General features: G+C 38.4%; 1 protein-coding gene across 3 annotated transcripts in view; it reads left to right on the top strand.

Moving 5' to 3' along the window:
• Positions 1 to 5,371: 5,371 nt before the first annotated feature.
• LARS2 (leucyl-tRNA synthetase 2, mitochondrial) overlaps positions 5,372 to 25,647 on the top strand; it is a 90,316-nt gene continuing 70,040 nt past the window's right edge. The window contains exons 1-5 of one of the 3 annotated variants that reach the window (XM_054191244.1): positions 5,372 to 5,442; positions 8,849 to 9,099; positions 10,946 to 11,074; positions 21,068 to 21,159; positions 24,593 to 24,653. In XM_054191244.1, coding sequence (XP_054047219.1) covers positions 8,866 to 9,099; positions 10,946 to 11,074; positions 21,068 to 21,159; positions 24,593 to 24,653 — 516 coding nt within the window. In that variant the 5' untranslated portion in view covers positions 5,372 to 5,442; positions 8,849 to 8,865. Of the gene's footprint in view, positions 5,443 to 8,848; positions 9,100 to 10,945; positions 11,075 to 21,067; positions 21,160 to 24,592; positions 24,654 to 25,647 lie in introns of those variants that run through there. The other 2 variants (XM_054191245.1, XM_054191246.1) reach the window with 2 other exon arrangements.

The following is a 25,647-nucleotide window of genomic DNA, read 5'->3' on the forward strand; positions in this document are numbered from 1 at the left end:
CATTGAGTATAACTAGCTCCAAACAACAGCAAAATTGTTCTAGTGAATTAGAAGAAGATGGCAAAGATGAAAATACAGCAGAGATTACTTTGCTTGAAAGCTGGACCGTTGACGAAAGGCAAAAAAGCAAAATTGCATTGATTTTGAGAACTTCTGCCCACCTACGTGCACATACCTACTCACAAACTTTAGTCTGAATCAGTACGAAGCTGCTAACTGTCACAGACACTGGTCTGATACCTCCGCGTGGAACATTGAGGATGTGCATTTTGGGTTAAATGCACCCCTCTGCAAACACCCAACACAATACAGGTGCTGCACAAAATCCCCTCAGAATAAGGCTCACCTAGGACTCAAAACGGACCCAGCTCCATGTGCCAGCTCCAGACTTAGGGACCAACATCAGCCTGCTAAAACAACACTGATAATTACAATTCCACTAAGTTTCTCTCTTGCATATTTTCAAAATCCTTCCATATAATTCAGTATCATTAAGCTGGAGAGGGACTTTTTACAAAGGCACATAGTGACAGGATGAGGTGTAATGGCTTCAAACTGGAAGAGGGGAGATTGAGATTAGATATTAGGGAGAAATTTTTCACTATGAGGGTGGTGAGACACTGGAACAGGTTGCCCAGGGAAGCTGTGGATGCCCCATCCCTGTAAATGTTCAAGACCAGGCTGGATGGGGCTTTGAGCAGCCTGGTCTAGTGGGAGGTGTCCCTGTCCGTGGGTTGGAACTAGATGGTCTTTAAGGTCCCTTCCAACATAAACCATTCTGATTCTGTGATTCTAGTGGTTCAATGAGTGGCACGGGGACAGGCACAGGTTCATGGATTGTCCAACCAGACGGAGCCATTCTGGTCACCGAGCACAGACCCTGGGATGGGGTGAGGGGAAGCTGCTGACTTCTTATTTAGCTGATCTCTTCTTCCATTGACACACTGTGTTAAGTTCTTCTTCCTTTTGCAAAACCAAAAAATAATGAACCTGTGTTGGTTTGGATGACAAGAACATCCTCTGTCATCAAGGCCAGTCCCCGGCTGGAGCAGGTGTCAAGCCTATCATGTAACACCTGTTTTGAGCAGGTTAAGTTCCACCCCTAGTAATGTGACTGGTCTTGCCCAAATCCATTCCTTTCTACCCCAAAAGTATAACTCTGCTTCTTCTATCTGTTCCATGAGTTTATTTTTCCATTACCACAATATTTGAGTGCTTTTTATATGAAACGTATTGCAAAAATGAAGCTTCTGTTGATCTTCATGGGGTCACTCAGAATTCTTCCCTTTGAGATCTAGGCTCAGGTGGTGGACGTGGCTTTGAGAGGTTATTTTGGTTTAATTTAGTCTATTGATTTCTTGCTTTTTTATATTCTCAAGTGCTATTCTTCAAAACCCTGCAGTCCAATCACCTGCATTTTTTATCTGACCTTGTGTTTTAAAGCAAAACACTAAATACGTGTATATGAAAACAATGGCAAAATGAAACAGAAACAAAAGCCACTCTCAAGAGTTTAATGGGAAAAAAAAAAACAAAACAAACAAGCAAACTCTTTAATTACATGAAATGGGGCTGGGATTTGAAGTATGCAGGCCATAAAAATGATTTTGTATTCCAAATGCTGTTTTTTAATCCCCTTTTTGTAGGAGGCTGGAAAAATACTAGTCATGTTGTTGATGTAGGAGCAAAAGAGCAATGCCAGGAAACACAAGCATCAATTCTGGTAACTATCAGCAAAGGCAAAATTATACTTATACGGAAATCTGGGAAGCATGTCTATTTAAGTGACAGACAACTGGGGCACTTCTGCACATTTCCCATACAGGAACTAATGAATTACCTAACTACTTAATCACCTCCAGGCTTTGTGTTAGAGTAACAAAAATGCTAACAAAACAAGTCAGTGTAAAGTCTAAAAAAGAAAATGGGGGAATATGAGCCTTACAGAAAATAGTTTAGTACCAAGGTTATTATTAAGGCAAATACATATGTCATTATATCATTAATTTCCCGTAATGAAAAGAGACTGAGCAAATAGCCCAGGTTAACAAGCAATAACCATATGGGGAAGGTGGGGATCATGGGAGTGAGTGTGGGGTAGATCCCCTGTTTGGAAAAGCCTGAGGATCTCTTGTATATGTACCTTTACAATACAACCCACCATTTGTGGGGTTCATAGTTTGATATTTTGTCTTGAGCCCCTGGAATGAGCCCCTTGAATGTAGCAAGATACTTTGTATAAACACTGCTGCTTCATTTATTCAACTCACTTAAACAGAAATTAAAGAACAAAGCAGTTCCTTGTAAGTTCCCTGTATTTTTCAGCACTCTCCCAAGCTCCCTCTCATTTAAAAAGAGCATAAATCCCCCTGGCCATTTTCTCCCACTCTTTTTCTGTTTGTCATACATATAGCAGGAGAATTATCTTCCTTTCACAACTTGGCCAACCTTCCACCCATCCGAACACTCAGACAGGGCACAGCAGACAGGAAAACCGGACCTCCCATTGCTGGATGAGGAAAATATCTCCAAAAGGTTAGCAGACTTGGAAGAGACCACTGAAAAAGACAGTAGCAGATTTTGAAAGAAAGCTTTGGTATGCTTTTCATTGTCCTTTTCAGACCATGTGACAATCATCCATTGCCATTTCTCGGACCTACTGCTGACACTGGATCTAGGTATTTTTAAAATGGTGATACCAAACAATTAGTGCTTAATAGGTAGAGAACTTGCTACTACTCTTACCATGAATATGCCAATGAACAAGCCCGAATGCCAAACTCCGTATCTGCATGTTTTTTGAACTTCATAGATGATCACCGTACTCAAAATACCTTTGCTTTTCTTTCTTTCTATGTATACTTCTAGTTGGTCTCAGTTTTTTCTCACCTAGTTTTAATTTCTGTTTACAGATAATCTCACACCTTGTTTCGCTTCTTCTGTTATTGGCTGCCTTCGTCACTATCAGAATCCAGTCAGCAGAATGAGCTTCAGTAAAATGGGAAAGTGATGCAAATGAAGAGTTCGATGTATTTTTGGAATAAGTTCCCAGCAGTATCTTGACGGAAGTCACCTTCTACATGTCCTGAAATAACACACAATTCAAAACTATGTTGAATGTGCTTCACTTCTTTTTATTAGCAGCTAGTAAGAATCATACCAGCAAGTCCTCCCAGAAGAAAATAAGGAACAATAGAAAATTATATTCTTCATTTTTGATTTTTCTACAGTTTGTTTTTTTGAAATAATGAGTACCAAGTGGCACCTATAGCCAAGACTTGGCACAATACTGTGGTTCTAGGAAAACTTCCACCCATTTATAAACCCCTCTGGCGGTACCTGTTTTAGCAGTATCAAAAGCTACGTCCGACTTTGACCCAAGCCCAGTTTGAGTCGTTCCATAATCTGGTGCACAGAGAAGTGCTGGAGGGTTCACACGGGCCAAACCTCAGTGTTTCCGAGATATAGCAGGTGTGCATCTGTGTATAGCATCTATCTGACTTCTTTGGAGGCATTTAAGATTGTGATTAATTTAGTATTAATCTAAACAGATTATCCTCAGCTTCAAGCAAATGAAATACATAAGTAGATTGTCAGGATGCGAAAGCAATATTTTAGTGAAATGAACGGATTATAAAGATAAGACAAAGGTCTGACTACTCGATCAGCTATAATCTTGATAGCAGGCCTTGAGAAATATAGGTCAATATGTTTATTGTTAGATACTTCAACAGCTCAGAGATTTAAATGTATTTTTAAAAATCATAATTCTAAATTTGAGACAGCTTTTGGACTTTCAGAATGTTTTCAAGACAATATAAAATAATTCACTTGTTATTTTGCTACCTCCACTTACTCTCAACTCTACCATGCTGTCCCCAGTCAAGGTGAAAGGCACTACACATACAAAGTAAAGACATTTTCATTTGCAAATAAGGATAGCCAGCTCTTCCACGTGAAGCCCCTTCTCTTTGGAAGTGGGAATCTCTCAGGTGCCTGAGCTGAATCCAACAGGGATCTACGAATCAGAGATGCATGCTGCCACAGCTCACTGCCACCATACAAATGAAAATTAAATTCAACAAGGGTTCATCTTAACTTCTTCACTGCCTGTTCCCCCAGGCTGCAAAATGCCTCATCCCCCCCAGCCCAGGAACTCACACAGCAGCAAATTTGGAGAGAGATAGATTTGGGATGGGAAGGTCTGTTAGACCAAAGTCACCATCGCTTGCTGAGATCAACACAAAAGCAAAGCAAAATTATGCACAATCCTGGTGAAACTGTACTAGTTTATAAGCAGAGTAAGCATCAGATCGGCTCTCAGTTCATTTTTGCAGTGAAAAGGTTATAATTTAAGCATACTTGACAGGTACATACAACCAAGCAGAAAACTTATACTCAGTAAATACTTATTTTTAGTCATGTAAGAAGCCTCTATCTCTAGCATACAAAAAAGGTTCACCTTACTGTAGGCATTGCATTGCATAAACAAAGTGTGTTGGTTTGAACTCCACTGGAAACAAAACAGTGAAGAAAAAGGTTTAAAAATGAATCAACAGTTGCCAACAGCAAAAGGGCACAAGCCACAGGAAAAAAAAAAAAAAATTCTTGTTCCTTGGAGGCTACCACAAGCTACTTGCAGTAATTAAAAACAACTCTGAACTGCGCAGTGTTGACAACTGGGTAAGATGTTGTTTTCCAGCCAGAGATAGAATTAATTACGCTGCTCTAGATTGTCTTTATTGACTGCTGCTTTTGTTTCTCATTAGTCAAAATGACATCACAAAAAAACTATTGGCTTTATTTCAGAATCTGCCTTAAAAAAAAAAATTACAGAAAGGAAATAAAATTATTGAAGACAAAATGCTGCTGAGATCTACCCCTAAATTATATGGTCACTTTAAAGAGTACCTGTATATTCTGTGGACATGTGCAAAATTAATCACTGTGCAATTTACATGGGGATTTAATCCCAGCTCATTTAATCCTTTTATTTACTGTTAATCTCTCAAGTTTACATGTTCAATAGCTGAAATACAAAGATACAGGTGACAAATGTTGCCTCACGTTGCCCCACACAAGACTCTCTGGCGCACCCTTATGTGTTACTGAGGTGCCCAGCCTCTGTCTTCCTCAGCGAACGCCCACTGAGAGATTTTTCCCGGGTGGCCTTCGGCAAGGCTGCCGTTTCGGCGGCACGCTACCCTTCCCTCCCGTTCCGCCTGCCGGGAGGCCCACGGCTTCGAAACACGGGTGATTTTCTGGCAGGTTTTTAGGCCCTCAGACCGTTTGGTCAGGACCCAGGGACCCAGCCGCGCTCCGGCCGGGGGACGGCGCCCCGGCGGCGCATGCGCAAACCCCCCCCCCCCCCCCCCCCCCGACGAAGATGGCGGCGCCCAGGGTGAAGACGGCAAGTTGAGGGCGCGTGGCTGCCGCGCGCAGGTAACGGTCCCCCCCGCCGGCGGGGCTCGCCTCCTGTCAGCCCCAACGGCTCTAACTGCCGCCTCGCCCCTCGCTCCGTCCTCACGCTCCCCCCCTGGGCGGCTCTTTGCCTCCGGTGGCTGCAACCGGGCGCCCTCCGCCCTTTCCGCTCGCCCCCTCGGTTAGCATCGCCGCCGTGTCACTAGCCGGAGGGCAGTCCGGCTCTCTCTGCGGCCCCTCGCCGGGTCCCCCATGACCGGTTTCCCGCTCGCTTTTTCCCGCCGAGGGACCTGCCTCCCCCTGTGCCTGGTTCTCTAGCAGCGGGCCACCCCCACGGGGCTTGTGCTAATAAACTGAAGAGAGAGGGAGGGGAAATGTTGGAAGATTTTTGGGGTTTTTTTTAATTCAAATTTGAGCAGCAAGGAAAAGAAAGGAATTTGATTGCCAGCCTCACTTGTAGGGCGTGTGAAATGTGCTGGCCCTTAGCAAGCAATTATCGGGACCTTAATTTAGTAAAGGCCTGCTCTCCTGTGTGCTTAGTGCATCCTTCCAAAGCAGGATCTCCACCTGTGTTCCTCCGTCAGTCCAGCCCCTTCCTTCCTTTCTTCGCACACCTTTTAGTTTTGGCTTGTAACCAGCTCCTTGAAAGACCCACACGGTGCTGGGCTGTGGCGCCCATAACTGTAGCGGGGAGGGACACCCTTCTTGTCCCAGTGCCATGTGTACAAGCCCAGAAAAGCAAAATGACTTAGGGCGATCTCTCTTGCTTGTGGTACAGGGCCTTGTTTGGCCCAAGGTGTGCCTTGCTGATCATCCCCATCATGTGCATGAAGAGGTCTGGGACCGTGAATCGGGCCGTGGATCTCTTTCTCCTCCTGGAAGTCTGTGTGTTTACGTGAGCTTTGCTCTAACACTGCGTGACCCAGGCTGTGGCCCCTTCCCCACTTGCATCCACTGCTGACCCATGCTCACGTGGCCTGTAAGGCCCGGGGTCACCCAAATGTGCCCTGGGAAGCATGGCATCAGCAGGCAGGCTTCTCTTGAGCTTTCTGCAGGTGCGGGGTCTCACTCGTGTCTTTCCTTTCTGTCTTCAATAAAGGATTCACATGTATACAACATGTTTTAAAATATATCTATATATATTGTAAATCAGCAATGCTGAAAGTGGCCTATCTTAAGAAAGGGAAGTGCTCCTTTCTGTTGTAAAATAAATTGAAATAATAGAAATAGTAAGGAATAAGGAAATAACTCATAAAAATAAGCTAAACAGTGAAGCACTGAAATGTTCTTGCTAATTTTGAGCTGAGTGAAGAAGTGTAGCGTTATGGAGGGGGAGAAATTAGATGAATAACTTGTGTGCGCCTACACTGGGAATCCTGAGTTCAGCCCTGGGTTTGTTACTATTACAAATACGAGACATTTTAGAGGTTAGCAACAAAAAATTCAAGGCAGTGGCATAACTTATGTAAATGAAAAATATTTGAAAGAGGCTGTTTGATAAGTAAGAGAGAAAAGGTGCAATTCTTCAGATATGTAATGATACAGGCAATGAGGGCTTGTGTGTGCATACGTGGTAAATATTGAAGAAGTGCCACAAGCTGTACTGGGGACCTAATTTAGGTGGTATAGCAATAATTTCTATTGATAATGTTGCTATCATATGGGAAATAAATAAATAGAACTGTTTCTTATACAGACTTTCTCTACACAGAGACTTTACAGATGTAACTGCACGAAAAATTATGTACTGACTGAAATGCCTAGCTTGGTACAATAGTCAAGTGTATAGGCCAGAATTAGAAAAAAAATCCAACGACAGAGGATAGGAGATATTCATATAAATAAACAAACAAGATTTTTCAAAAAGCAATTAGGAGTGAACATAGGGAAGAAATCTCTAAATGTAGAGTTTTTTTAAATGCCATATTCCTACTGTATGATGTAAAATCAGTAAATACCTCATTGAGACTGCTCCTGAACTTGTGGACTATTTGATCTTTCTCACATATGAGTAGTTTTATTTTAGGACCCTTATCTAAAGCATATGAGGAGTCTTTTAACTGGATTTTTGTTGAAAGAGAACTGGATTGTTTTACATACTTGACTTAGAAGAACCATAGAGTGGTTTGGGTTGGGAAGAACCTTAAAGATCTTTGAGTTCCAACCCCTCTGCCGTGGGCAGGGACACCTCCCACTAGACGGTTGCTCAAAGCCCCATCCAGCCTGGCCTTGAACGCTTCCGGGGATGGGACATGCACAACCTCCCTGGGCAACCTTTTCCAGTGTCTCACTGCCTTCACAGTAAAGAATTTCATCCTAATATCTAACATAAATCTCCTCTTTCAGTTAAAACCTGTTACCCCTTGTCCTATGGCTACACTCCCTGGGGCCTACAGGAAAGCTGGGGAGGGACTGTTTGCAAGGGTATGTAGCGATAAGACGAGGGGCAATGGTTTTAAACTACAGCAGGGTGGGTTTAGGTTAGACGTTAGGATGAAGTTCTTTTCAGTGAGGGTGGTGAAACACTGGAACAGGTTGCCTAGAGAGAGGTAGTGGAGGCCCCATCCCTGGAGACATTCAAGCCAGGCTTGATAAGGCTCTGAGCAACCTGATCTGGTTAAAGATGTCCCTGCTTACTGCAGGGGGGTTGGACTAGATGAGCTTTAAGCGTCCCTTCCAACACAACATATTCTGTGATTCTATGATAAAGAGTCCCTCCCCATCTTTCCTGTAGGCCCCCATTAAGCACTGAAAGGCCATTATAAGATCTCCTTGGAGCCTTCTCTTCTCCAGGCTGAACAAGACCAACTCTCTCAGCCTGTCTTCATAGGAGAGGTGCTCCAGCCCTTGGTTCATCTTGTTAAATTATATCTTGTCTGAACAGTGTTTCTCATGTGGTTCTTGCAGGAAACTGTACTGAGGAGGAAGCCCTTAGCAAAATAGTCAGTTTAGAATATCTAGTTGAAATCTACTAATTATAGTCATCCTCCCCCATCTCTTTTCAGTGATGACAAATTCAGTAGTTTTCCAGGATAATTTCATCCAACTTCCTCTTTTCCCTATTTCATTCTAAATTTTTACTAACGCCGTTAGCCATCTTCTGTTCAGTCAGCCGAGTTTCTTGAACCTTCAGTTGACTGATCCTGCTTTTATGGGAGATTGAATGCAGGAATTTTATCTTTTTAGAGAAGAAATGAAACAACAGTTTTGTTCTGTGCAAGGGCCACAGTTAGTTCTCTTGGCTAAAAAATAAATGCTTTTATAATTCAAACATGGGAATAAAATGCAAGTACCATGGAAAACAACCAAGTGTTCTAAATCAAGCTAAAATATTTCATAGCTACCAAATTTCTCTATAATAGTAATAACAACTGTTGAATTCCTGTTACATATTGTAGACAGAAATACGCATTTTTGTCTTTTTCAGATATAACCTTAATAAGAATGCAGTCGGTGTGTCAGAGAGTTGGCACTTGTTCCTCATGTTTGAAGAGACAACTAAATGGCTTCCTGGGATTAATTAAATGGCAGAGAAGACTAGTTCCGGCGTGTGTCAGAACTATTTACAGTGAGACGGGGAAATGGGAAAAAAGCTATGGGTTGGAGACAAGAAAAAGAGTTGAAAAATGGTGGCTCCCAAGAATAAAGGATCAGTTCTGCAAAATTTCAGAAACCGATGTAAGCATTATGAGAAATTTTGAAATTACATTTGGTATTTTTGTTTTCTCAGAAAGAAATTAATTGAAAATTACTTAGTACAATTTGCTTATAATGATGAGATGTATGTTACATTTCAGGGGAAAAGACTTTTATATAATAGTAGATTACTAAAAACATTTGATGAAGTAGGTGGAAAAATAATAATAAAAAAATCTCGATATAAAAGCCAGCAGCGTATGAGCTTGTAAATTTAGGAAGTGTTTTAGTAACCAATTCTTTGTATATTATATCACATTTAGGAATTAATTATTTAAAGTATTAAAAGAAACATCTTCTACATTCGTAACTTTTGTAAACAGTTTTCTAAAGATCTCATTCCCGATGGTTATGACAAGACACACTGTGACTCATTAAAATCTGTGTTAAGCGAAGGTGATTTTTTAAGAATATCTTATGGTTTTCAGTGTTTTACCAATGATGAGCGACTTGCAGAAAAAAAAGGTTTCCCATGCAATAAAAGATCTTGAAAACAATTGTAATCTCGGTCTCTTGACTCTTTTTGCTTTCACAATTTTGCTCAGACACATAGGTATAAAAACATTTTTGTGCCCCTGCATGTTTGTTTGTCCTTCTTTTCTAAATGTGCCCCGTGTCCAACAAAATATTGATTCTATCAAAGCATCAAAGAGAGAAAAGGGACTTGCTTTTTCTGAGGAAGAAAACTGAAAGTAGTGGGGATGCATACATGTAGCAGGGCAAGCATTAATTTATGCTTGTGTCTTTAATATCTTACAGTGCCTGTATACAAAGGTACCATATGTTTATCGAATACATACACTAAATTCTAAATTGTATTTTTAATGATATTTTCACTTTATCATTACAGTTGAAGTAAAATTAATAACATCTCATATTAAGAGGCAAATAGTGTGTAGCACTGCAATGAAGTATTCAGATTATTTCTAATTTTGCTATTATTGGACAAAAGTGATAAAGAAGTAATTTGATAAATATTAATAGAGTCTGGTCCAGAGTAGTAAAAGCTGTGCATAATTTTTTTTTTTTTTTGCATTATTAACATAAGAAAAATAATGTAGGAACTTATCAAGCATATATCAATGATAAATTCAATGGTAAACAAGGTGTATTAGAAATAATTTATGTGAGAGAGAATGTTTGTTTTCTTTGTAACTTCTGTCAATTTACTCAATCCAAACTAAATGAAATTTTTACTTTCTTTTCACTATGCAAGATACTGCTTGTAAGATGTCTTTGGATCTGAACATATGTAGTGAAGCTGAACAGTTTTCCTTCAGTGGATGTTCATGCAATTGCAAATGATTGAGTTAGTCACTCAGTGAGTTACTGCAGTTCAGCTGACAAAAAGCAACTGGTCCTGAGTGAGCTCTGTATTTGCTGTAAGCACAAAGTAAAACACCTGTGTAACTGTTAAGAGGATAACTGTTGAGGTGATAATTTAACCTGTCATATTTTCTTTTTTTGGTGGGACAGATTAGGAGTACATAGATAATTAGTGACAGATGCTATGGTAGGGAATGGTGATTTGTTAAGATGCAGTTATGTTAATATACCTTTTTTTGAGTAAAAGTTGATTAAAAACAATTTTCAGGTGTCATACAAATACTAATATAAATTGATGAGATGGCAGCAAAATCTGGTGAAACACCTCCATTTACAGCCCCAAAAAATTTCATCCTAGAAACTTGGTCAGTGCTCACTTGGATCAGTTCCAGCAGAACCTTGTGTTTTTTCATGGCACTGTGCAGTTTATAATGTGTGCATGTATTTATTTAAGTGAAATGCTAACTCATGGAGTTATAACTTTCTAAAAATTTCTTTCTAGAAATCAAGACCAAAATTTTATGTGCTTTCTATGTTCCCATATCCTTCTGGAAAGCTTCACATGGGCCATGTTCGTGTCTACACCATCAGTGATGCAGTAGCTCGGTTCCAGAAAATGAGAGGGATGCAGGTAAGAAAAGATTGGCAGTAGGACCGGGTGTTTTTTTGATGTTTTAATGTCACAGTTGGTTAGGAAATTAGTATTTTCCAAAATTCATGAAGGTGAAGGCTTAGTCGGAATATAGACTACAAATGCATGGATAATGACCTGTGGAGCTTTGAATATTGACATTTTAGACTTTTTACAAACAGGTGGTGTTTGTTCGGAACTCACAGTTGATAACAAATCGTTAGAAGCTATCTCAAATAATACAGCTGATGCTGTAACAGCTACCTGAATCTATTGATGTACGGCACAGTGTCAATGAGACCAGTGGGCCACAGCATTTCTATGAGTGGAGACTGAAGACACTACTGACCTCTAGGTGGGACCATGGGGGAGAAAAAAGTGTAGCTGGCAAGAGAAAACAGACACCACAGAAATCAACTCACCTCTTCTGCTCCTGACAGAAGGTCGATGTCCTTTGTCTGCATGGGAGGGACATCCTTCTCCTCTCTGCCAGCTTGGAGGGAAACCCATTCTCATCACTGCTATAAGTTGTATGAACAGGGTCCCATCACACATCAGGTCACCTGGCTGTAACTGCACAAGTTTCTGTTCTGTAGCAGCTGACTCCTTGGCTTGCCTACTTTATAGCCTTGCTCATACATATGAAATGCTGTCTTCTGAGAGTGTAAGTCTACGAGGTAGGCTAAGACAACTACTGGCCATGTCTGCAAGAAGAAATCACACTTTCCCTTCCGCATTCCTTTGTTTCCCAGTTCACCCCATGCCTGCCATCATTTCTCCCTTGCTACCTTCTCTCTCTCTAGTAGGTAGAGGGTGTAGCTTAGGGCCTAGTCCCTGCCGTATACAGGTGGGGTCCTGGTTGGTGTTCTGCAGTGAAGGCTGGTGGGTAAAATTTGAAGGATGTGAGGAAGCTGTGGTAGAATTGTGGCCTGAGTGACAGCCATATTAAGCAGGAAGAAGACAATTGGTAGGGGGAAAATGTTAAGAATCTGGGAAATGGTAGAAAGGAGGAATATGGAAAGAGAATACCCAATTTTAGGATAAGGAACAAAAGGAAGGACATAGCCATAGTCAATCTAGGATGAGACTTGGAAAGGAATTCTCTCTAATGTATGAGAGAGAAGGAGCAGTTCAAGAATATAGGAATCAGACCCTCAAAGGAGTACAGGGAAGATGAAATGGAGGAATAAATGTTAGTTGCTGGTTGTGGTACTAAGTGCTATTTCCTTGCTACAAGTGCTGCAGAAGTGGAGCGTTTCCTGGATTTATCACCATCCATGAGACTCTTAAAGGTATTGTCACTGCATTATTCAGTGTGCTGCCTTTCCAAATACTATGTATTTTATGCCAATGATGAACATACTGCGCACTGAATACGTGCTGTTGCTTCACAGAAATGCATTCTCATGTTTTTAAAATTACAGGAAAAAAAATAACTACCTTAGACTTTAAATGAGAAAAAAAAAAAACAATATCTGTTGTAATACTAATCTTTCCTAACGCCTCTGAATGACCAGAACTTAGATCTCATTAAAACTATTGAGCCAGCTGGGCTCTTGAAGGGACTTTTGATTCTTGCTTGATGTTAAGACCACTGGAGATGTTATTTCAGGACATAGCTCGTCTCTCATCAATAATAGTGGAGGTATCTACTAAATTTCTGTTCAGAGAGATGAAAACTTCTGCTAGCTAAAATAAAGGGAAAATAATTGTCTACGTCCAGTAGGATGCTGTAGGTGTTAGCTTTTGAATACAAGGGAATTAAGCACCTTTAGTAGAAACTTTTGGAGAAAATGAAAAGATAATATAATTGCAATGAAATACAACAGCTACTATGAAAGCAAGTTTTGATTTCCACAGTTGCCTATTTTTTCCAGAAAAGTTTTGAAAGTCTTCTGCAGTTTTTAAATCTTGCATTTCAGCTTATTTGAAGAGTGAGTGCCTGTAGAACCTGCTGGATTTCTATAAATACATATATCTTCTGTTGTGTTAACCACTTTGAACATCTATTTATGACCAAAGGTGGGCACCCAGAGAATTTAGCCTTCATATACGGTTAGGAGACATTACAGATCTCTCAAATGATTTTCTGAGCATGTCAGACTAAGAGCTGTTCTGTTAGTGATGTACATTAACTTGCTGGAACTTAAATTTACCTTAAAAAACCTTTTCTTTATTAGCCATGCTAATTTCTCCATCACTTAGAATTAAAGTCTTTATAATTGATTTTCTCCTTGCAATTAATTTATCAGCCTCTAGATGTTTTCTCTGGCAATTGTCACAGTTGTCCCATCTGTTAAAGATTTCTTCATTGTGATGGTTGTAGGCTATGACCAGGTTACGTCTTATCATATGGAAAATTTGATATACCCAAGAAAAATGTTTTCCCCTGTATTCAGGGAATTACTGGAATTCTGCAGTACATAAAAAGAAAGAATGCTTTAGAAAAAAAAAATAGTATGAGTAATTTGGAAGTTATTCTATTGATTTTTTTAAATACGGTTTTTCTTTCTGAAAATTCAGCTTTAATATTGCATGTTTGAAAGCTCAGGACTACTAATTTTTCCGAAGTTAAAATCCTAAGTAGAAGTGAACGCATTTCAGGTATTCAAGGCAAGGTTAGGGTAAGATTTTTGAGTAGTAATTGCTTCCATCATTTCCAAACTAACAAAAAAGGAAGAGTCATTGAAAATAATCTTAGGAACTGTATCTCCACATATGGATGTAGAATTGACCTTGATTAGCGAGTCATAAAACTGTGCTAGAAGCAATACAGGTAGGTTGAAAGTGTTCGTAAGGCAGCAAGGAATGATGATGGGCTGTTACCATGAAAAATACAGGCAAAACCATTGAGACTTAACAGTTCCCAGGGAAAACTTCAGACTACAATGTATATTTGTTGTCTAATAAACAGTGAGAGAAAATATCAGGGAAAATATATATGTTGTGTACGTAGTTGACTAGTATAAATGGTTGAGTATGAGAGTAATGTATATTGAATAAGGTGGAAATATTGTTCTCAGGGAACACCTTCATTAGAAAATAGTAAATTAGTTTCATATTGACTTAATCTCAACAGGCAGTAATTGTCTTATTTGTTATAATACTTAAGTAAGGATAAGCTTGAATGCCTTTACAAAGGGATTAGAGCTCCTTTAGTAAATTGGAACCATTCTTTGGAATGCATTCATGTAATTTCTTCATATTGGAGGTAGTTTGAAGTCTTAACTGAGAAAGTGTTAAATCCTTTGGATGCTGGTTTTTTGTTTTTCTAAAAAGGACCACTTCATTTCTCTAGCTGGATAGGATCTGATTTTGTTTCAATTAAAATATTCTGGAGAGGTAATATGCACTGAAATCTACTGATATTTGCCAGAAACCTGTACCTCACCAACATTTTAAGTGGGAAAATAAATATTTGTTGCTCTTTTTTCCTCCTGGTATTTGGAAGAAATAGTGCTTTGCCATTAAAGCTGTAGTTGATATTGATGACTAGTGACACTGAAAATGGGCAATCAAACAGAATACCTAATGAGCAGCAGCCTTTTCTGCAATACCTGACTGGCTGATCATTTATTAAATGGTGTGCAAAGGTGGGATTTAATGCAAGTGTAACATCGCGATGGGCAGTCACTTTTTCAGTGTACTGATGGGTGATAAGTTTCGCAGAGTTTTCAGTAGGAGGTGCATGAATATGTGTATTGCAGTACAGAGGTAATCACCAGGGTTGTATTGATTCGGAGTCAGCACATTGATTATGCCGATGGGTGATGAAGTCCTGGTTGTTTTACCCGAAGATCTGACCAGTGAAGCATTGTCTTGTTCCAGCACTGCTCAAGTACCTGTAGGCAGTGCATGAGAAACAAACTCTGTCATGCACTTGGATTAGGTTGCTGGGTAAATGATTTATAGAGTACATCTGTTGTAAGATAAGTTGTTTACATTCTAATTACTGAAGATGAAGTTTGAAGTCTTTGCGTGGGAACTGTAACCCGTATAGATTACTTAGCATGAATGCAGTGAGCTAGTCTCTTTCGAAAATGTGTCAAGGATAACATTTTTCTTGAAGTGCAATTAAAACAATTTTTGTGTATGGAGAGTTCTAGTCACAGATCTTATTAGAAACATATTTCCTTAAAAATGCTATGAAAAAGTAATTTTTATATTTTAAATTACAATTGTATATGTATTAGTAAACCAATCCAGATCTCAACTGAAGTTTCTGGCTGTGTTTTCTCCGTAAATTTACATGCATGTTGTGAATTCAAATGTATGAGTTTTGTAAGAAGTTAAGAGATTTCCTATTCATTATTTGAGAGTGCCATGTACAAATTATAGAGATATTCACGGTGATTTTCACCGTGGCAGATTTCCAGTCTGCTGCTGCTTGGGGAAAAAGTATTTACCGATGCTTTATCATGCTATCATTATCATGTCTTTGATAAATTCCAAAGTGGATAATTTGTGCCTCTCAGAGGACTGAGAATAATTCCCTTAGCAATCAGTAAATAGAGAGTGATTCAGTTCAATAGTTCCTGTGATATCTTTTTAATAAAATTTTGAATTGTAATTGATACCACAGCGAGGCTGTCCTATGCAAGTTGTGCAGATATTAGAATGATCATTGAACAATTCAGGATGAAATTCCTGTACACTAGGATCAGATTTCTTAACTTATACTTAAACTGCTCCTGATAGATAGGATTGGAATGCTGTCGGTGATATTTCCACAATATCCCAAAATGACTTAAAGAGGATTTTCATTTTATGCAGAACATCTTTTTTTAAATTGTATGTATTGTCATTCATTGTTTTCCCTTTCAGCAGTGAATCTTAATACTCTTGAAATTGTAAAAGTGAACAGTATTGAAGAAAGACAGGCACGTTTAATTAAAACTTTATAATGAATTCATAGTAGGATGAATTATTTCGATACAGTTCCATTTTCCGATCATCATTAGCTGCTGTTCTCCACCATTTTTTTGTGTGAGGCTGTTATGTCCTTTTGCCAGGTTATTTTCTGTGGTATAAACCAAGGGGAAAGTATTACAAGTATCCTATGTGAATTGAATCTTGTATAAATTTAGTTTTCCAGTAGCGAGTACTGAAAGTGTTAATTAGCTCACTCTGTTTCATTTTGAAAGAGAGAGAAAACGAGATATTATTTTAAATGCAATTATGTTATACAAGAATATGTGAGATTAAGGAGATGAGTGACACCTTTGTTTTCTAAATGTTTGTAGTAGTGTGTGCTTGTAGAATAATTTCTTGAATTTTATATCTTGTAAGAACAAAAAATAAATGAGAGTATTTTTTAAGCAGAGTTATGTTTTGATAGAAATCTGTGTGGGTTGATTATATCTTAATTTGAAAGTGCCTTATCAGAATGCAAGTATGCAGCATTCTGTTGCAGCGGATCATTGAAATAGTCCTTGCTAGAATGTACACACTAGTCAAAAATTCATTATTTTAACCTATTTGCAGGTGTGCCTTGCCTGCTTGGGGTTTTTGTGTTTGGTGGTGGTGATTTTTAGCTGTTGTGTAATGGTGATTATTGCCTAGTACACTTTAAAGACAATCTAGGCTGCATTCAGGTGGAGATCTTATATTTCAAATGTGTTGAATCTGTAATCTGTTGATGTACAAATCAGATTTTTGGCACGTTCAGCTTAATTGTAGGCAGCCAGTGGAAGGAGTCCTCTCCTTTCCCCTCTCCAACTGCGTGTCCTTACTGTGTCTCTCACTTGTGTGTGGTTGCACAATGGTGAGATAAGTGCAAGGAGGATGACAGAAAGTTGCTGCTGGAGTGAGGGGTGTTTTCTGGCAGCTGGAACCTGTGACCACAGATCGCCTATTTTGTCAGCCTTTCTTGGTTAGTTCACGTTCAGTGTGTCATGGGGCTGTAACTACAGACAGAACATAGACTTTGCTGTATTGATTCCACTCACTAATCTGTCAGCAAACCTCTTAATTTTCATTTTTGGCTCTCTTATCTCACATTCTCTGAAATGAATATATTTGTTTACAGGCATTTTTGACACTGATTCTGCTGTCTTTCTTAAAATTTAGAATGCATCGATCCAGATGTAAGAAAGATACATCAGCTCCTGGTCATAGTCTTGAGATATACTGAGCCCATCAGGAGAGCAAATTCTTTGTTTTCTTACAAACATTAAGGAAAATTCACTGAATCGTCTGTCCTAGTTATGTTGATGGAGGCAGAGAACTGAGTGTTATGAGATTATTGTCAGCTTTGTGTTACATAGTACTTGCTGATCTCGCCTACTAATGTCAGTGTGATGGGCTGATTGTTACGGCAGTGAATAGATGAAAATCCTCTGAGAGGAAGAGCTGAGATCTCAGAAATGAATTAATGGAAGATACTGTGTCTTCCTCTGCTTTGTCCCACGTTAAGAGCTCTAGCCATCGTTAATAACAGATTTTTGACCATGCTGTGAAGTGATTCTTTCAGCGATGCTGCGAACTACTACGAAGTCAGAGTTGTTGGGATCTAAAATGTTTCATGATGCAACTGTTTTCCTTTTTAATAATCTATCCTGAAAAGAATGCTCAGTGTGGCAGTTGCCAGGCACTTTGTTCCTCACACACGAATAAATCACTTCCTTGCCACTTCATGTTCCTGTGCAAAACATAGTATGCTGAATGGTCGAAAATGCCAATCCTTCATAGCTGATCTTGCCAGATCATGCGAACTTCTGAGGATCTTAAGCACTCTGTGTTCAAGACTAACCTAGTAGTTTTAACCAGGGAGATTTTGCCTGTCCACTTAATCATGAAGACCAGAAACACAGAGCTACCTTTGGAGAGAGTGCTGTCTGTCTTAAAACGACTGTGAAACTACAGTCTGCTGTCTTTTACCAGGTGTAGACATCTGCGGACTTATGCAGGCCTCCTCTTACGAGATATGTTCATTATTTGTTTTTCTTTCTCCTTGTGGCTTAGAGAAAATACTGTCTGTACAGGGGAACGATGCTTGGAGGAACGGTCACTCTAGCGAGCAGAATCGATCCCTCAGTTGCATAAGGTTTGGAGACTGCTGTGGGAAGCAATCAAGTCAGCATTCAAGAAAGTGGATAACTTTTTTTTCTTTTCTTCTGCTCGTCTGTAATGCTGAAGGGAGCAGCCAGGTTTTCTGCTGGTTAGAGCCTATGATGAAGGAGCTACAAGGAATACCCTTTGGTCTGCAAAATTGCTTTCTTCCTATTTTTTGTTGTTTTGAACAGTCAAACTGTTCCTTTAGTCTTTGTGCCAACTTCTGACATGTTAGGAGTATGTTTTCTTCTCCCCTTCCATGTCTCTTGAGATTTTTGATGTTTTTCAGAACGATATAGTTAATCTCAGCCTTGTGTTTTATGTTGGCTAAGCAGAGTTAAGATGTAACGCCAAGTGCTATGTGGAGACTGTGGCGTTTTAACTGCAGATACGTAACACATTCCAGCCAGAAGAAGCTGACCTATTGTTTAGACAAATGCATTTCACAAACCTTTCAAATGCATTCACAGTAGAGAAGTAAAAGAGACAATAAACTTGAAATCATTTTCTAAACCACTGTGTGTTACATTCATCTCTATAGCAACTACATAAATAGATCTATCCTGGAGATTAATTTGAGGATATTTTTAATGTCTCTTTAAATTCAGGTTCCTGATTGAAACTTGAATTAGCTTATTTCTTCAGCCCTTTAACTTGAGGAATGTTATTGGTTGTTAAATTGAACTGTCTTTTGAATGTGATAAGTGAATACACTGTATGATATTTTTAATATACATGCTAGAATTGGGAAGATCTGCGTGAGCAGATAACTCCTGCTAGCACTGATGGTACAGTGATAAAATGTCTGCACATTAGCTGTCTGGAGCATCAGTCAGCCCTTTTGGGGAGCTTGTCACCGGTAGTGAAGCTGTTCCTCCCACATCCTTTTGCTCATGAGCGTGAGAAATGAGATTGTGCCTTGCTTTTGGCTGCTTATCTATAGCCAGAATAGCACTTAATCAAGAGTAGTTTTTTTAATCTCACTTTATGTGCATCAGCTTATAGAAAAAGAAGGTATTTGTAGGGATGCAAATGTAGGGCATTTGTCTAAAGGAACAGTGTTTAAATAAGAGAAAATATGTATTCTACATGGACAAAAAAAAATGGTTTATTTGATCATTTCTGTCTAGAGCCGGGTGGTCAGCACTAATAATGGTCAAAAAGAGCTGAGCTGCAGAAACTAATATTTATTGTGTCCTTACAAAAATCTATTGAGATTTGTAGTTTATGTAAAGTTTACCTTTTTTTTTTTTTCATTTTTGTTTCTCTTTTATACCAATAGTTTTAATTACTAGCAGAGGGAGGGAGAGGAGAAAGGCCGGGAAAGGTGTGCTTCAGTGGGGCGTCGGCAAGTGGTTTGTGCTCCAAATGAGATTTTCCATGTAACGCTTATAACGTGAGGAAGTGGGGAGTTAGGAAATCTGACTTTTATATTTCTGACGCTGTGACAGGAGGAATAATAATCTGTTGGATAACGGGGAAAATTTGTAACACAGAATAGCATTCCAATTTCTATTAGATTTATAAATAAAAATTGTGCTGTGCATGGACCCTTACTGTACTGGGTTGAATCACAGTTGATCACAGATCACAGTTTAATACCTTTGGTTTTGTTGCTGCACGAGCAGAGTAATGATATACAGCAGGTTTAGTTTTAGCTCAGTATCGAAATCGAGAACGTTGAGGAGTCACATCTGTTACATCCTGTTGCTTTTACACTGAGCTGGTGCCTAAGGCACCTTTATAAACAGTTCTATAAAATATTTCTTATGGAAGAATGCATTGAAGTCAGAGGATTGAAAGGTTGTGGCAAAGAAGAATAAAAATAATTTAAACCAGTGACAAAAGTAGCTCTTAAGCTTTGGAAACGAACAGATTTTTCACATTGAGATAGCTTATGAGATTAGTATTGCTGGGCTTGCTTGCTTACTGCTTGTTTGCTTTCGTGCCACAGAAGAACAAGTTCTTTATATAAATACATATTTAAAGGTGTAAAAATATTTATTCTTTTAATTCTTACAACCTTTAAAATGTTACTCAATCCTGTTTGGCTATTGTTAAACTTGTGTAACTTTAATCATAATTGTTGAATTTATAGCACATTTGTAGGTGTAAGAAATGGGATTGGTTTTATCAGGTACCCAATATGTAAGTGTGCTTAATGACAGCTTCTAACTAGTGGTCATTCTTTCCTTGATTATTAAGCAATTTTTTTAATACTTACTGTGTTGCTGGATTATTCTTCTAAATAATTTGCATGTTAATAGGAAAGGTATATATCTACTTCAAAAAATTATCTATTATATTTTGTAGTAAACATTTTCTCCACCTTTATTTGAGGTCTTGAAATACAATTTTTCAGTCTGCAGACTTTTTAGTAAAATTTGACTAAAACTTTCCCCCCCATCCTCGTAACTTTATCTGTTGGATTTAAGGTTATCATAGGGTATTTTTCTTTTTTTCTTCAACAAAAGGAAAAAAAATAGTAGGCTACACATCAGGTACTGTTATAAAACTGTTGGTTCAATTAGTTTTGCTTGCTTTCTTCTCCTCCTCCTTTCGGATGAATATTTGGTTCTGTTTAGCAGTAGCACCAACTGCTAACTTTGGCCACCACACAAATCTACAAAGATTGATTTTTGTCATTGTTAACCTGGTATTGAAATAGTCATGGGGATTTATTACATAATACTTTAAGCTCCCTCTAACATCACATTGTAGATAGCAAGTATGCAATATTCATCTTTTAAAACAGACCTAGCCGTAGTGGGCATGTTTGGAAGAGGTTCAGTTCAGACAAAGCAAATACTGCAATGCAAAACACTGCTCATTATTTGGATGCAGAACACTGATTATTATTTAGAGGTCTGTGTGTGTTGTTGATGCCATTCCAGAAAATTATGTAAGGTTGTGTTTGTTTTTTTTTCTTTTTGCTGACAGGTGATAAATCCAATGGGATGGGATGCATTTGGTTTACCAGCAGAAAATGCTGCAGTTGAACATGGGCTTCACCCTGCACGCTGGACACAAAGGTACTTTAATGAATTTAAGTAATATGACATTTCCACTGGGAATACCTATGCTGTGACCCCCATAAACCAACAAAACAGAGCAAAACCAGTGTAGAAATAGAAGAAAGTACAGAAAGAACCAGGGTTATTTGCCCATTGTTTTATGGAACTGTACAGATGATTCAGTTTTGAAAAACAAATGTATCAGGATGATTTTCAAGGTTTTCATCTCAATTACTTATAACTTGTAAAAAGGTAGAATATTGAAAGAGTGACATTTCCCAAACACCCAAATCAGTGAGTAAGAAATAAATCAGAATTTCATTATGGTGAGTTAAATCTTAGTATAGAATAGACAGTTGAAAATCATGAGCTACGTGGTTAGATTTAATAGCAGTTTTCAGTCTCATGCAAAAGAGGAATAAGACAGTTTTTTTCATTTGAGACTGAGTCTTGGAAAGTGATAAGCAGTCATTATTGCTGCTGATTTCTGTGAAAATTTTGGGCTTTAGACCACAGAACTGGATGTTGTGTTCCCCTAATATTCTTTAAAATGCATAGAAAGTTATATAAGTAAACATTAATTAATCTATAAATTACTTTGCAAGCAGTCTTCTGAAGTGTAGCTGTTTGTTGTGCTCTGGCTGCAGTAATCTAGCTGTGGTATCTTTTTGGACCTTGATCCATTTCCTCCTTTGATAATGCTGTTTCTTTTAAGTTTTTTTCCGTGCTTCTGGTCCCGTGTTATGATACTTGATACTCTTGCAGCTAAAATATGATGGCAACTGATTTCACCTAGGAAGAATGCATGAGTGCACTACACACAAATTCTGAGTTATTTATGCTCATTTTTTAAAATTTCCTTCATGTATGGTTTAGATGAAAATATGTGTGAGAACCATCAAGACACAAAATCTTGGTTTTGTTCTTTTGAGTGTCTGAACCATCACTCTGCAGTGTGTTGTGGGCTATCAATTATATTGTAGCAAGGTCAGTAAATTGATGATTTCTGTTCTCCTTCAATAAGCCTACTGAAGCTCAGCTGTAAAACAAATCTACGTATGTGTTATTTCTGAGTGCCTCATTTTTAACTCAGTTATGTTGATGGAAACTTCACCACATAGAGTGTTGTCATCCGTACCTACATGACAACTGAGGCCCAAAGAAGTGACAGTTGTCATTTTGAGACAACGAGGCTGACATTAAGTGCTTGTTGACTATAAAAGGGTTAGTGTTTTCCCCTTCTGTCTACTACGTCGTCCCTCCTCACCTCTTGTACTCGCTTTGGCACCCATAGGACATCTTGTTGAACTGAGTCAGCTTGCTAACTCAGAAGAAAGCCATTCTGTCAGCTGACTGGGTTGAATTGGTTCAATAGAAAAGCAGTGAGCATGCGGGGCAGAGAGACTGCAATAGCAAAGTGCCATAGCAGCTTGGCCTGTCTCCTCTAAGCAGTTTGTCAGGGCTGTGTCAAAAAGTGTGGCACAGCCTGAGCTGAACCTCTTCTGCTACATTCTGTGCTATTCTGGTTTTTTCTCTTTTCTTGTTAATGGGTGCATATTGTTCTGTACACTTAAAGCAGTTCAGCTGGTAGTTAAAAGTACAAGATGTTTTATACTGGAAGAAAATTTTACTTTGAAAATTTTGCTTTGAAAATTTCCGTAGTACTGAAAAGAGTGATTGTCCAGTTTTAAGAGTTAGATAACAATATTGTAACAACAAACTGAGACAAGCTAGCACATCATCATTGGGACTGGTTATAATAACATCCAAATAGGAAAATTAATTACATACTCTTGTTTGTTTGTTTGTTTATGCTAAGGAAGAAAGTTAGTTCATCATACGGGGAGTTTAAATTCTGACCACTGAAGTAATTGCTGTCTTCTGTTTTCTCCACTGTTCCTATCCTGAATGTTTCTCATGCCTACAGCAGGGATGACTGAACTGAATGTGAAGCTGTGATGGTGTGGTAGCCACCTGGTGTGTTTCAGTCATCCCTGGAGCAGAGCCAGCCACCCATGTGAAAGGGGGCACACTGTAAGCATTTCAACATGCTTCGTTCAGGCGTGAACAACCATATTTCCGAGCATCATAATTTTTTTGAAGAGGTGATTTAAAATGAGCTCCAATTGGCTAGTACTTCTTATATTCTCAAAGTTAGGAAAAAAAAACATAAAACAAATTAAAGATCGAGTTACTTATGCAAAACACACAGAAATGTTTGTTAGTAAGAGTTAGTATAACGGCAGAAACTTTGTGGAAAGACACTCAGATTTGATTTTTTTTTTTATTGGTGCAGGTTATTTTGAGTGGGGCTTTAATATAAGCAGTACTACTGAAAGTATGGTTTCTCCCAGTGGAAGCTGTGAGTCCCTAAGAGGATTTCCTGGTATACTCGTACTGATACAGGCCTCCTGGCAGTCCTTTTCTAGTGTAACTCGGGCTCTGCAACTGTTAGTACTGGATACTTGCATTACTCAGTTATTCATCAATACAAGTTTGTTCTGGATCAGAGTTAAACACTTGGTTTCATGACTGTCAAATTAGTCACTGTGGGAGAAGAGATGATACTTTATCTGACATAATGCATTTTAGTAGAAAGTTAAAAGTCCATAAGAAATTTTAAGCAAATTTAAAGTATGTGAATGAATTCACACCAGGTCACTAGTTAATATTGTGTAATTGTGGTCATTTTGGTAAAATGTATTTAGTGCATTTTAAAACTAAAGCTTCCATGGCCTAGTCCTACCGTTTCACAGTTGACGTAAGTTTATCTATAACTGTGCTGCCACCAGAAGCTTAGGGGTTCCGTGTCACCTCCCAGGATATAAGTTCCCATCACCTCTTTTGTGCTGGCTCAGATGTTTTTGCAACCACAGTATTGGTTTGATCAGGCTGTTGATCAGAGCGAAGCAAGAAAACTGCTAGGGTTTTTCTGAGAACTTTTTGTAGGGCGTGTCTTCGGCTGATTGAACTCAACCACAATTACCAGAGTCAAAGCAAAACACAGCCAGGATAGTATTGCCAAAGTAGAGCAGGTTTAAGCTGATTGTGAAAATGTGTCCTACAGATTCATGAAGATTTCAGAGGGTCCTTTGGCTCAACTGCAATAAAGAGAATTAAAAATAACGCAAAGTGATGCTTCAGGAACATTTCCTTCAAACTGCAGGGCCATATTTGCTTTTCAGTTATGCTCAAACCAAGAGAAGAAAAATCATTGTCTTGTACACACAGCTATTGAAATGGAACCAGAATATGCTAGGGACTTTAAAAATTATTATTAAAGATGAGTATTCTGATAGTTCCTTGAGTTTCACTGTTAGTGAGATAATAGTGTTTAGAGGTTAACGAGGGCTTTTGATTTCTCAGTACTTTATAAGCACCTGATTTTAAATATGATCTCATTGCAGAAATATTTTAAAGTTAATAAATTTTTAAATTTTTTATTTTGCAGTAATATTCAACACATGAGGGAACAGTTTGATGCACTAGGTCTGTCTTTTACATGGGAAAGGGTAAGATTTTCTTTTTTAAGGGATGCTGCTTTTTTGTATGATGGAACATTGAAAAATGTGGAATTTCACCATTTTATCTATGACAATATAGAGGTCTTTGAAAGTGACCAGTTTAAGTTGTTAAACTGTAAATTTACACTTGGAAAAAGTGGGAAATGGAGCTTCTCTCAAGCTGCTTATCAAACTTCTTTTACTTTTGACATACTGACATCATCTGATAATCTCAAGGTTTTCTTTCTTTTCTTTAAAGTAATTTCAGTTTTGCAATTGACTTTTCTCTTTGCTTTTTCATCTCTTTCAAAGTAGCAATTTTCTGTGTTAGAAGTTAGACAATCGTCTAAATAGATGTTTATAAAGCAGCATGCCTTTGTGTTAAGGTATATATGTTTTGAGGAGCGCTTTTTTCAATGTGTATGTTTTTATAATATACTCAAGGGTTTAAAGCTAGTAACTTGAAATGGTGGTTTAGTTATGTTATTCTAAATCTGAAGCTTAAGTCTGCATTTTCGTAGGTGTTATATCATGACCATTTTGGAAAACAGAAATTTTATTTAAAACACTAATGCTTGAGAATCAAGTGTTCACCTTAAAAACCTTAGCAACATGATCAGACATAAGCTGATGTCATTTTCAAGATAAAAAAAATTAATTTTTGAAGCAATTGTAAGGTTATTGCATTTACCAGTGAATCAACGTCAGTCACTACCTTTATATTCTCAGCAATAACCATTGCTTATCACCTTAATATGATTCTGAATAGAGTAATGGAGATACTAATCTTGGATTTTTATGGCAGCATTGTAGATCTGAAAAGGAAAAGGATTAGTTTTCTGGCAGTCTGAGACCTGCCATCTGTTTTCTTTAATCTTGAAGGTGAAATTGTTTATTTGTATGTCTTACACCTAAAAACCATATTTCATTGTGTCATATATATGTCAAAATTTTCAGTATAAGCCTTTTTAGTAAGATTTTCATTTTCCTGATAGCGAAAAAG

The sequence above is a fragment of the Rissa tridactyla genome, chromosome 2 (genome assembly GCF_028500815.1).
Source record: "Rissa tridactyla isolate bRisTri1 chromosome 2, bRisTri1.patW.cur.20221130, whole genome shotgun sequence".
Lineage (NCBI taxonomy): Eukaryota > Metazoa > Chordata > Aves > Charadriiformes > Laridae > Rissa > Rissa tridactyla.